The sequence below is a fragment of the Crocodylus porosus genome, unplaced genomic scaffold (genome assembly GCF_001723895.1).
Source record: "Crocodylus porosus isolate Cpor-Errol unplaced genomic scaffold, CroPor_comp1, whole genome shotgun sequence".
Classification (NCBI taxonomy): Eukaryota; Metazoa; Chordata; order Crocodylia; family Crocodylidae; genus Crocodylus; species Crocodylus porosus.
In genome coordinates, this window is record NW_017728906.1 from 11,546,379 (window position 1) to 11,558,647 (window position 12,269).

The window sequence follows — 12,269 nt, forward strand, 5'->3', positions numbered from 1 at the left end:
GCTGTCCAGCTGGGGTGGGACATGGGACAGAGCCACATGGTGGGAGGGGGGGGCTTCCACCACTATGTGCAACCCCAGGAAGGCATGGGGGCGGGGGATGCTCCCGGATCTGCGTGGGATGGGCTGAGCCTGGGGCTGCACTAGGCTCTTCCCAGCGGGGGCTGTGCCAAGTTGTACTTGGGGCAGGAGGCAGCAGCACTGGGAGAGAGATTGGGCCGGAATGCCCCCCACACAAATCCCAACGTAGCTCCACCTGCAACCCCCTCCCAGTGCCCTTCCTGCTATGGCGAGTTTTGGAGTGGCCGCAGACCCCCCCCACTATAGTCCTGCTCCCATAGGCCCCCATGGTGAGGAAGGGAGTGGGGCAGGGGCAGAGGCAGGAACTGTACAGCGCAGTGGAGCCCAGGACTGATCCATGTGCATCCCAGGAGGGCATAGGGGGGTGCATGCCCCCAGATCTGCACACGCAGTGGGCTGGGTCCGGACTGTATGGTGCTAGCAGGTGGGCTATGGGAGCAGCTTCTGCCACTCCAGAATTCTCTGTAACCCCTCCAACTCCCCTCCCAGCACTGCCACCACTTGCCCCGAGTGCAGCATGGCCCAGCCCCGTCACCAGGAACAGCCTGGAGCAGCCCTGACCACAGCTCATGTGCAGATCTGGGGGCGTCCGCTCCCCGTGCTCTCCTGGAGTACAACCAGCAGCGGCACTGGGGGAGGGGGGCTGGAATGGGGAAGAGCTTGCACACAGTGGCTGCTGCTGCCATCTGCCACTGGCTATTGGGTGAGGGTGATGGCTCAGTGGCCAATCAGGAGAGCGAGCTGGGATGGGAGGGTGGGGTGGCACCGTGATGTGCTGTGTGGGCCCAGCAGCACCTTGTGCATGCCTCTCTTCCATCCCCCAGGTAAGAGGCAAATGTGCCGAAGGAGACACCGCTGCTGCACCCTGGGACACACTCTGTCCCCACCCACCCGTAGCCTCTATGGCCTAAGTACCCCGATGTATATTTTTAAAATTGCATACCCTCACTGCGCCCTATATCTGTTATAGGCACACTATTTCAATACTGTTTTGGCAACTCCAGTAAATTTATATTTTGATATCAACTGATGGTGCTTGTCCTAGTAATATTGAAACATCACACTTACCACAGATCATTATTTATAAGCAGGTTTCTAGCCGGTAAGATTTTACAGAAAATCTAAATGCAATCAAAAATAGTGATCTTGCCTGAATTTGCAAGTAACCAGGCAAGGTTCCGTTTGCATAAACTGATAGAATATAGTTATGGTCTTGCAGTGTAGATGAGACTCAGGTGTATTTTGACCATATTCCCATGCTGCGATAAAGCCCTGATTTCAGAATGCCTGAAAGCCTGTCCAGTAGCTCTCCCAATGACAGGGCTGGTCTAACAAAAGGTAGCACAAAAAGTCCTTGCTCTCAAACACAAACCATTTCGTAACTGATCATTTCAGCAGAGCATCCGGATAATGTGGTTACTGCATAAGTCCAAACCATCTCCATTTCCTTTCTAGGTGTGCCCTATTCAGCTGCAGAACACTCTCACTCTTCCTTTTTGATAACAGAAAATTCCACCACATTGAAGAATAGATAAAAAATTGGAAAAAAAAATAAAAGCAAGCACTGCAAAAATTCCATATGGAACATATTATTCATTTTTATATTTAATTCTGAAAGTTTCCTTTCAACTAACATAGATCCTCTGATCTGCTGCACCAGAGGGCTACAGAAATCCAAAACAACACGAACTTGGAGCCAGCACATTACAGACCATGAAGACCCCTGAGTACAGATCTTACTCAACTTGGCAAGAGTCCCACCTGAAAACAAAGACAAGAAGAGCAGCGACTCTTAACTTCCTTCAGACATTCTTGTTTCACAACTCACATGAGCATTCTTTGTAATTGTATTAATAGAATTTTATGAAAGAGGTAGACAGATATCCTTTATGGGGTGGTCACACAGATTAACATCATCAGATAGGCATCCTGCACTTGGTCACTCTTGATACTATAAAGCGTATTTTTCATTTTAGATCCTCCTCCTCACAATATGTTAACTTCCAGTTATAGTATCTGGCATTAAGTCACATACTGCATTTTCTTCCAGGTTAGACATATTGTCAAATTTGTTGTCCAAAACTCTCAAATGTTCCTAAAATTAATGCACTCTAGTGTTTCAGTGAGGCATTTAATATTATTCCTTCTCAACTATTCTATTTGCATTTCTTGGTATTATGAGAAAAAATAATCCTTTAAATCCAGCATTTTCCTTCCTAAATGTGTGCTATGAATCCTGGCTTTAAAAAATAGGTTTAATTTCATAAACTGATTCAGGCAAAAGCAAAACAGAACTTTGGATACCGTACTCCTACATTTTGCTTCAGAACTGGAGTTCCTTAATGCCAGTCACGCCATATCAAGTGACATGCAAAACATAATGTGCTTCAACAACTGAAGAACAAACTATATTTTGCTCCATGTAAAATACACATTTTTTTTTTTACATTATGCTTATTTCTGTGGCACACATCAATAAGATTAATATGCTGTTAAATTTGTACACGGCAGTATTTTCTCAATTTCATGCAGTACATGCAGCTAAATAAATCAAGCAACCTGAGCTCTAATTTCTAGCATCTGAAGTTTAGTAAATTTAAAATATGTAAGAGCCAATGGAAAAACTTGTTAGATGTGGAAAAAAGGGCCTTGTAAATTCATCATACAGAAGGAAAAAGGGGGACAGAGGGAAGGAAGATGTTGAATTACCTCATTATTCTATCACCTATCGCTGTTCCTCTGATATTAAATCTAGTGAAGGGAACAATACCTGAAGTCATTCAAAAATTCTGGGTAACAAGTTTTTAAAGGTCAGTACCTAGTACAGAATGAATTTAAAGTATTTTGAAAAGATCCCACCTTCTTGAGACAAATCAAGATGAGAACATTTTGATTTCAACCAAGAAATTAGTTTGCATATTTTTATTGATACACAAAGTTAATTTTATAAAAATGTGTGAATTACTCATCAACTGTATTGCTGTGGGAGTGGCAGCAGCTCCTGTAAAACACTTTGATTTCAAACTCTCTTACATCTTTGATATTTTTACCTACTGAACTGAAAGTTTCCAAGCTCCATGGCTGGCTTTCACCTATAAGCATGAATTTCTATCAGATAGTTTGAACAGAACCAATTCAGTTATTTGGATATGACAACGACCCTCACAGAGAAATTCTTCTCACTATTCAGGTGAAAGTTTATTTTGATCCTACTGAGTTATGATTAGTCAAATTGTACTATGTGCACACGAATTACATTTTTATACTGGTTTTTGACCAGACTGCATAACTAAGGCCACACTGCCTTCTGCCTGCATGGCTAACTTTGCCAGGCTTTGACAAAATGCATAAATATCCACTGTGACAATATTTTAAACTAAAAAGCACTAGTGGTCCTAACGTTTGTAATAGTTGTCTCCCAAGGATTCCCCAACGTCCACAGAAAATAATTCCTTCTGAAGAAATTATGAAGTAAAATTACATTTCAGGCAGATTTCAGATAACATTTTTTTGGTCCTGTGTTCCGTACTTAAACAAGCACTAAGGAGAATTTGTCCCGTGATCATTTCCTAGAATGAAAAGGTGGTTGGAGAGAGCCAATTCCCAGTTTAGAACACATTAAAAGTTGGATTTGCATCTAAAATTAGTGCAGGTGCACTCAATCACATTTAGAACATCTGAAGCCTACATCCAGATTCATTTTATTCAACACTGAAGGCAGATAAAGTGTATTCTGTATGAAGTTCTTAATCAGCCTTGTATTACAAACAGAACTTAAAAGGGGGCATTCAAATGGTTCTGCCATGGATTATCCTTAAATTTAAGATTCTGACTCCAGCATACACAGTATTGAGCTCATATTTTTAAGCTTCCCACTACGAAAAAGTTGACATTACAAACAGAAATTGATTTGTTTCTTGTCAGTAGTGCTCAACCTCCTGGGCTCATGGGCTGTAAAAGCGGAATGGAGCTTGTCTGCAGATCAGTCTGCTGGTTGTTCGTACAGCCTTGCGCACCAGCCTGGCCAGATATCAACTGGCTTTCAGAGCTTCTCATGGACTAGATGACATGGTCCCACAGACTGGAGGTTAAGCACCACTGGTTTAGGTCATTGTGCTGCTGCTACTTGTCCCCGGGGAATGTCTGTGCCATGTGCACTCTGGCATACAGCAGGTTACTCCAAGTAGGCAGAGGAGGCTGAGGCCGGCAACTATGCTGGCCCCGACAGCCTTAACTGGGGTCCTGAGGGTCAGGAAAGCTGTAGTCATGGTGCTCCTGCCACCGGCAGTCTGGCCAGCAGCTGAAGCGTGGCTCTAACCAGCCAAACTCCAGTTTTGGGCTGTACCCACTGCCATCATATGCAATGCCCCATGTTTTTTTCTGTGCAGTTTTTTTCTGACCCTGGGATCAAACCCCACTCTGAAAGGTGGCAGCACAGGGAACGCCTGAATATGCGGTATGTGGTGCTGCAAGCAAGTCTGTGACGCTGCATACTGCATGGCTGTGCTCATCTGGACGTGGTCTGTGGGTGCACCTACACATGAAATTAAAGTGATGCAATAAACTCTGGAGTAGTTTGAGCTAGATTCTACGGCTTGAAATCACAGCATCTACATGTGCTCCTGAGACAGCAGCTATTTAAACTGGGGAGGAGCAAGTCCCAAGTACACTGAAGTACCTCGCCATAAGATAGTACTGTCCTCAACAGTACTATATGGCAGAGTTAATTAGTTTACTGTGCCCTAATTCCAGCACACATGTAGACTCTGGCGCTTTACGGTGGAGCTAATTAGCCTACTCCACAGTAAAGCACACATGTAGATGCACCCTATGTGATTAAGATTTCTAGTTCATTTCCTCCAACTGTAAAATTTCTCCAGAATTTGAAAGTGCCTAATTTGTAAGAATATATAGAAATCCACAGATTAAAAATATTACTCTGAATTGTTCAGACTTTAACTAGATAAGGTCTTAAATGATCAATAGCTTTTAGCATCCAATTAAAAGTCTTTTTATCCTATACAAAATCCTAAGAGACTAAACCATTTGAAAAAAAAAAATCAATGGGATTTTCAGCACCATGTCAACATACCTCACTGTGCTTTTGCAGAATTGCCACTATAATAAACATTTCTCCCCGTCACAGGAGTTACTTAATAAGTTAGATTGAAAAGAATAAAAGAGGGCAATGCATGTTGGTGTTCTGTGGGGCCACTTGTTTGCAGTCCAAACCTAATGAATTACAGATGTCCAGCAACAGAATTTGCAGCTGGAGAAGTTAACACCTTCTTCTGTTTTCTGTTTCTGGAGTCTCAACATGCTAATTAGCAGCCTTTTTCCATGATGTAGAGAACTGAGTATCTGTCTTTGAAGTTTGCTTCTAGTTTTAAATTTTATATAAGTATAATGAGAATACTTGTAAGAAAACCCATCACTAAGTAAACTAGATATATATCAAGCTGACCTAGCTTGCAAGTTGAGTTACCTTTGAAAGTCTTGGTGAAATATACAGAACAGAAGTCCTATACTGTACTATAATGTTGTACTATAATGTTGAATTAAACCAAGTGAGATTTGTTCCCTCTCAGGCGATTAAGATAATAACTTACAGAATTTGAGAAGATGAGCCTCACTTGTAACTGACATACATATGTTCATGTTAGTGCTATACGATGTTAATGGTCCCTAAGATTTCTTTAAGTTGCTAAATGGGGGGTTGTATTTCATTCAGATAAAGTAGAATACCATCAAGACGGACAATAAATTTTGTCTTCTTTCACAGGCTGGAATACTCTGAATATGGGAACAACCTCTAAGTTATACAGCCCACATAATTTATATCTTAGTCTGAAAAGCTACTACACCTACATGACTTTTATCTGTGGAAATCCTCCCAAACCCTGCTCCACTGACAAGGTCATGAGTATCCCCAGCTGACTTTTTTTCCCTCCCAATCTTCCTCCTAAGATTCTAGATCTTGCCCAAAATCTCCAAAAAAGAAAATCAATATGAGCAAAGGGGTCAGAATTTGAGAGGTTTTGATTCACGGGTGATCTACTAAATCTCAGTCTCAAAATTAAGAGTAATTTAATATATGGAACAAAACAAGTTATGTGGTATAATCGCATGGTACTTTTTTCCATAGGACCCCTGCCTCACTCAGAAGAAAGGTTAGTGCTTATTTAAGTAATTTCTAACAATTTTGCCTTCTCTTTGCTATAAGTGCATGGTTTCGTGTATACAGTAATCTAACCTTGCTCTGAATACAAAATTATTAATTTCCCCATTAGGCTTTCTATGATGCTCATCATTATAGGAGTACTTCATAAATATTAAAGTTTTCACAATACCCCTGTAAAATAAGAAGGGGAATTATTCTCAAAACACAAAAGAATAACTGATGCACAGAGAGATACAAGTCAAATGTATCCACTAATCAGAAAGCCAGCTGGGAACACTTAAGACATGATTTTTTTTTTAGGGGGATATGTTGCATAGGTTTTTTTTAGGACACTTAGCATTATATAGCACTTTAGACAGTACATTTATGATTTAACCAAAGGGCACAGGGGTGAAGATAGACATACTGTCAAGATGAAGATATCCCATCCTAGTTTAGTAAGTCTCTCAATCATCTAGTCCCTTGGAAAGCTCTTACTTTGCAGGACACAACTATTTGAAATACAGGGTGAAACAAAATACTACCTTCCAAGTCTTAAATATATTCCAAGAGCCAATAAGGGGAAAAACAGTAAGAGAACTCTTAAGTTGTTGTCAGGTCAGGGGCAGATACAGGATTTCTCAAAGAGGGCTGTAGTAGTAGTCACCAGTGCTGTACCTCTTGTTCCCCACCTCCTCCCCTGTCACCCACCAGTGTGGGCAGACTGTGCCTGAAGAGCTTCTGCTGCCTTTTCTAAAGTGTTTAAAGCAAATAAGAATCTCTCCCATCCCCTTCCATGCTTAAAAGCAAGCTCCTTCCCTCTTCCCTCCCATTCCCCCTTCTATCTGCAACTACTGCTTCCCCTGCTTCTCCAGGGTTGGGGAAGCTTCAGAGGTGCTTCTGCCTCCTCCAGCTGGGCTGCATATGGGCTGGGCTCAGCTGAGAACAGCACAGTGGCAGCAGCAGCAATGGGTAGGAGCAATGGGTTCCCCACACCTTGCCCAGTCCCCCAGGAGCAGGCACAGGGAAGAAAAACCTCATGGGAACATATATTGCCGCTGCTTCTATGGCTGTTCTCAGCTGAGCCTAACCCCCATGCAGACTGGCTGGAGAAGGTAGGGGTGGCTCTGAAACATCCCCTGCCCAGGGGACATGAGAGAAAGCAGCACCAGCAGGCAGAGAAAAGGGTGGTGGGGAATGGCACTGCCGTTGAACATGCAGGGAAAGGGGTGGATTCTTATATGCTTCAGGGATTTAAAAGAAGCTCCCATAGGCTCCCACTATGTAATCCAGCCCAAAAGTGTGTGTGGATAGGTGGGGTGCAGCCACACCATCTTTAGATCCAGTCTTGTGTTATGTTAATCTCTTAGGAAGTAGTATATGTAATAAGCCTCAGTTCAGAATTTAGATTTCTAGTGTAAACAATAAACAGCAACATAATGCTATATTTGAATGTGATAGAGGTAAGAGTGTCTAAAATGTATGAAACTATACTAATCTGAAGCCAAATTTTCTTTCTTTTTTTTTTTTTAAATAAATTATCTAGAATCTAGAAGTTGATTGTTTGCTTAATTACGTTAGGATTTGAACAGGCCAGGAGTTGAGCTAAACTAGCTATTCTGAAAAATTAGGAGGGTTACTTTTCCAATACTATATATACTTAATTTCTGCGATGTCCTCTTAGTTACAATGGTGTTTTTTGGTCCAAATTAGTACTTATATTCTAAAGGAAAAAAACTTGTACAGAACACATCATAAAAACCTATGTCTTATACTATCAGTTTTCTGATAAACACATATCACTGTTAATCCTGATATTCAGATGTTAACATGAGGAAAGAAGGATAAGAAAATTTTCTTCTCAACAAAAAAAAGAAACAAAAGGAAAACTTGAACAGACATGATCAATTGTTAGTGGAGAAAATGGGCAGCTTACTGAGCTTATGCTACTGGAAAATAAAGCATTGCCAACCAAAAGCAAATACCCTTTTAAAGCAAGGATGTCTACAGTGCAAATGTAGTCTGTGGTGTCCTGTAATGCATTTATGGAAAATCCATTCTTATAATTTTGGTAAGAACAATGCTGGGTAGTTGAGCTAGGAAGGTACAAGCACAAGCAATTATTAGATCTGTGTGAGCTTGTCTCTTTTGAAAGATATAGCATGTATACACAAAATAGATGCAGATCTCAAGATCTTGGCAAGTTGCCAATGAGACACCTAGAGCTGCAAGTTTTGATCAATGCTAGCATTAGGTGGGGGAGCATCAATTTCTATTTCTTCCCTCAGAGAATCTGATGCTAAGTAATGACTGAAAAGAAAAGAGTGCTACTGACCTGTGTCCTGGTCCTCCTCGATACCTTGCACCAGGTATCAAGACAGGGTCATCATCACTATCATCTGTTTCGTGGAAAGCAGTTCCCCTAGTGGATGATTCTTCTTGAGTTACAAGCCCTGAGGATTCTGGCTGTAGTTGAGGTTCACGGTTTGTGTTATTTGAGTTGGCAGTGGATTCTGTACTTGGTTGACCTGAAATCTCTTGCTCTTTGCTTTTTTCACATGAAGGTCCTTCCTCTGGGTTCCTGCTGGTACTTTCAATATCAGGGCCACTTTCTCCTTCTGTGCTGGTTCCAGGATGCTCAGGTACATCCTTCTCTGATAAAGCTAAGAGAATGGCTGGGTCAAACTTAGCCATAGTATTAATGGTTACAGCATGCTTCCGAAGAGATCGTAAGTGAATATACTCTGTTTGAGTAGGATTTAAAAAGTTCTCATTTCCTTTTCAATTAATTACATGTAAAAGGCATATATGTACCTGCTTCTGCTCTTGCTGCAATTTCATTTGCAGATTTCAACTCCTCAGCACTCGTGACTTCATTCTGTGATTCTTCAGGAATTCCTGTAATTAAATACTTTGATGCTAGATCATAAGTCTTTCAGTAACAAGAGCATTCACCTACAAATACTCTTACAGAAAACTAGAAAAGCTAGCCTAATATACTGTTTCTGGTGGCCCAAACCTAAGGCTTCAGAAGAAAGCGGAAGAAACCATAATATATCTACCTGCATGCCAGTTCTGTATATTAAAGAATAAGGAAGCAAATTTTCTTGGTCTTTGCTACATCTTGATATTTAATCAGGTAAGTATTTTATGTAATTTGCTTTTACCATGTGAAACAAAATTAAATCACAGACAGTTATTATTTCCTAAGGTTGTAAAGGTTACCATATCTTCTTGCACACTACATGCCCCCATGTAAGACAAAAGTACTGCGTTTGGAAGGACAGAACAGAGGGGAAAAAACATTTTTCTAATGGCTACATCAAGCAAGGGCAGAGCCTAATCTCCAGCTTGCTCATCCTCCCTTTTCTGCTTAGGAAAAAGCTACAGTTTTAGAACTTTCACAGCTCAACTTTCAGCAGTTCTTTGGTAGTCAGCCAAAAGCTGAAATTGTGGCTTCTGCTAAAGGCTGAACTCTATGGGTAGATCTAGGATTCTGAAAAGAGCTAAGCCCAATCTGCAGGACTGTGAAATAAGAGGAAAGAGACAAGGAGTAGCTAACAGACAGTAAAACTGCCACAGAAAGGATAGTTTTATTAGTGGAACATTAAGACCATTAAAAAATAGAAAATAGTTAACAAACGTGGAGATATAGTCCATCTGTGCAGGTAGATTATAATGAGCAATTAAGTCAATTGACTCCCTCCGCAGTGCCTGAATCGACTGTCACTGATGCTCCTAGACAGCTGGTTTTAAACTTTGGGTGGAGCAGGGTTTAAAGCAGGTGGGACGGCACTACTGCATTCCCACTCCGTCCCCTTGAATCTGTCCCTGTTGGACTCCATCCCTCCCCCCAGGAAGCTCCTAGAGGGAAAAGAAAAATTCAGACTGTCCTCTTGCTTCTATTCTGGGTAGAAAAATCAGCTTCCTTGCTTAAAACATGCACTTCAATTTTGTAAACTTAAATTTTTTGTGGGGAAGGTACATGTGATATACAAGTAAATACAGTAATAAATTTTCCTTTTAGTAAAAGAGAACCTTTAATGACTTGGTTTTTATCTGTAGGCTTTTCTATGAATCCAACCATTTGGTTCAACTGCTACTTTTGGTGCCAAATCACTTTTCTTGGGCTTCAACCTCTCTTACTATCTGCTAATTTACACTGTCTATTTATTAAACAGATTAAACTGTGAAAAAGACTGTTTTATAGGAAATTATAACAACTGTTGCAGCCCTGAAGACTAAATTCCTCTACTGTGCAAAGCTGCTTCTGGTAATAGTAATGCAGGTCCTTCACCTTACCAAAATTTCCTTAATTCTGGCCTGGGCAAAACACCTTCTCTAGGTAGCAGTAGAAAATGCCAATAACAAGTAAGTAGTAAAGGACAAGATGTTTACAGCTAATAAAATGATTTTTTTCATTTACACACTTTTTCATCTGACTTTCAATGAGCTAAGCTTACCTCATTTGGACTTCAATGAGCTAAGGAGAATAGTCAGGGAAACACTGAGGTCCAGGAGGGGAGGGGAGCCAGGTGTCCAAGAAGAGTGGTTGCTCCTTAAGGAGATGATCCTCCAAGCCCAAAGGGTGGTAATCCAAACACGGATCAAAGGGAGCAGGAGGGCACACAAGACCCCATGGCTCACCAAAAGCATCCGGGAATGTCTTCCAGCTAAAAGGGAGACATATACCCAATGGAAAGGAGGGGCCATCACCAGGGAGGCCTATACTGCAGTTGCTCAGGGATGCAGGGGGGCAGTCAGATAGGCCAAGGCGGAGATGGAACTGGGACTAGCAACCTGGATCAAGGACAACAAGAAGTTCTTTTCTAAATACATAGGGGGCAAAAAGAAGGTACCGGATAATGTTGGGCCCCTGCAAGACACGCTAGGAAATCTGGTCATCACACCAAACGACAAAGCTAACCTATTTAACGACTTCTTTGCCTCCATTTTCCTGAGCAGGGACCAGATCAGCGCCCCCACCTGGCCCCCCTCAGGCCCCAGGGGAGGCGCACCTAGGCCAAAGGCCAGTGAGGACCTAGTCAGGGAACTTCTGGAGGGACTGAATGTATTTAAATCAACTGGTCCTGACGATCTCCACCCCAGAGTGCTGAGGGAATTAGCTGAGGTCATTGCGGGACCCTTGGCACAGCTGTATGAGCACTCATGGTGCTCTGGTGTAGTGCCAGAGGACTGGAAGAGGGCCAATGTGGTTCCCATCTTCAAAAAAGGGAGGAAGGAGGACCCGGGAAACTATAGGCCAGTTAGTTTTACCTCAATCCTGGGTAAGCTTTTTGAGAGAATTATTCTGGCACATGTCCATGAGGGGCCAGCGGGGGAGATTATGCTTAGGGGCAACCAAAGCAGGTTCATTAGAGGCAGGTCCTGTCAGACCAACCTGGTGGCCTTCTATGACCAGGTCACCAAATCCTTAGATGCAGGGGTAGCAGTGGACATTGTCTTTCTGGACTTTCGGAAGGCCTTCGACACCATCTCTTACCCCGTTCTCATTAAAAAACTGGGGGGCTGTGGTGTCAACACCTACACAGTCAAATGGGTTGCCAACTGGCTGGAGGGCCACACACAGAGAGCGGTTTTGGCCTGGAGGGATGTGGGCAGCGGGGTACCCCAGGGCTTGGTCCTCGGGCCCGCACTGTTCAACACCTTCATCAGCGACTTGGATGGGGGAGTAAAAAGCACCCTGTTCAAATTTGCTGATGACACTAAGATGTGGGGGGAAGTGGGCAAGCTAGAAGGGAGCAATAGGCTACAACTGGATCTAGACAGGTTACCAGGGAGGGCAGATGAGTATAGGATGGGATTCAACACCAACAAGTGCAAGGTGCTGCACCTGGGGAGGAAGAACCAGCACCATATCTACAGGCTGAGGAACTCCCTTCTTGTCAGTACAGAGGCAGAAAAGGATCTTGGGAGTCATCACTGATGCCACGATGAACATGGGCTGGCAGTGTGGGGATGCAGTCAGGAAGGCCAACCGTACCTTGTCATGCATCCACAGATGCATCTC

General features: G+C 42.6%; 1 protein-coding gene across 1 annotated transcript in view; it reads right to left on the reverse strand.

Annotated features, from left to right (window-relative positions):
- Positions 1-12,269, reverse strand: part of DCAF6 (DDB1 and CUL4 associated factor 6) — a gene marked incomplete at its 5' end in the record, with an annotated part of 140,301 nt that overhangs the window by 24,779 nt on the left and 103,253 nt on the right. The window contains 3 exons of the mRNA XM_019557099.1: positions 2,788-2,829; positions 8,574-8,901; positions 9,053-9,136. Coding sequence (XP_019412644.1) covers positions 2,788-2,829; positions 8,574-8,901; positions 9,053-9,136 — 454 coding nt within the window. The remainder of the gene's footprint in view (positions 1-2,787; positions 2,830-8,573; positions 8,902-9,052; positions 9,137-12,269) is intronic.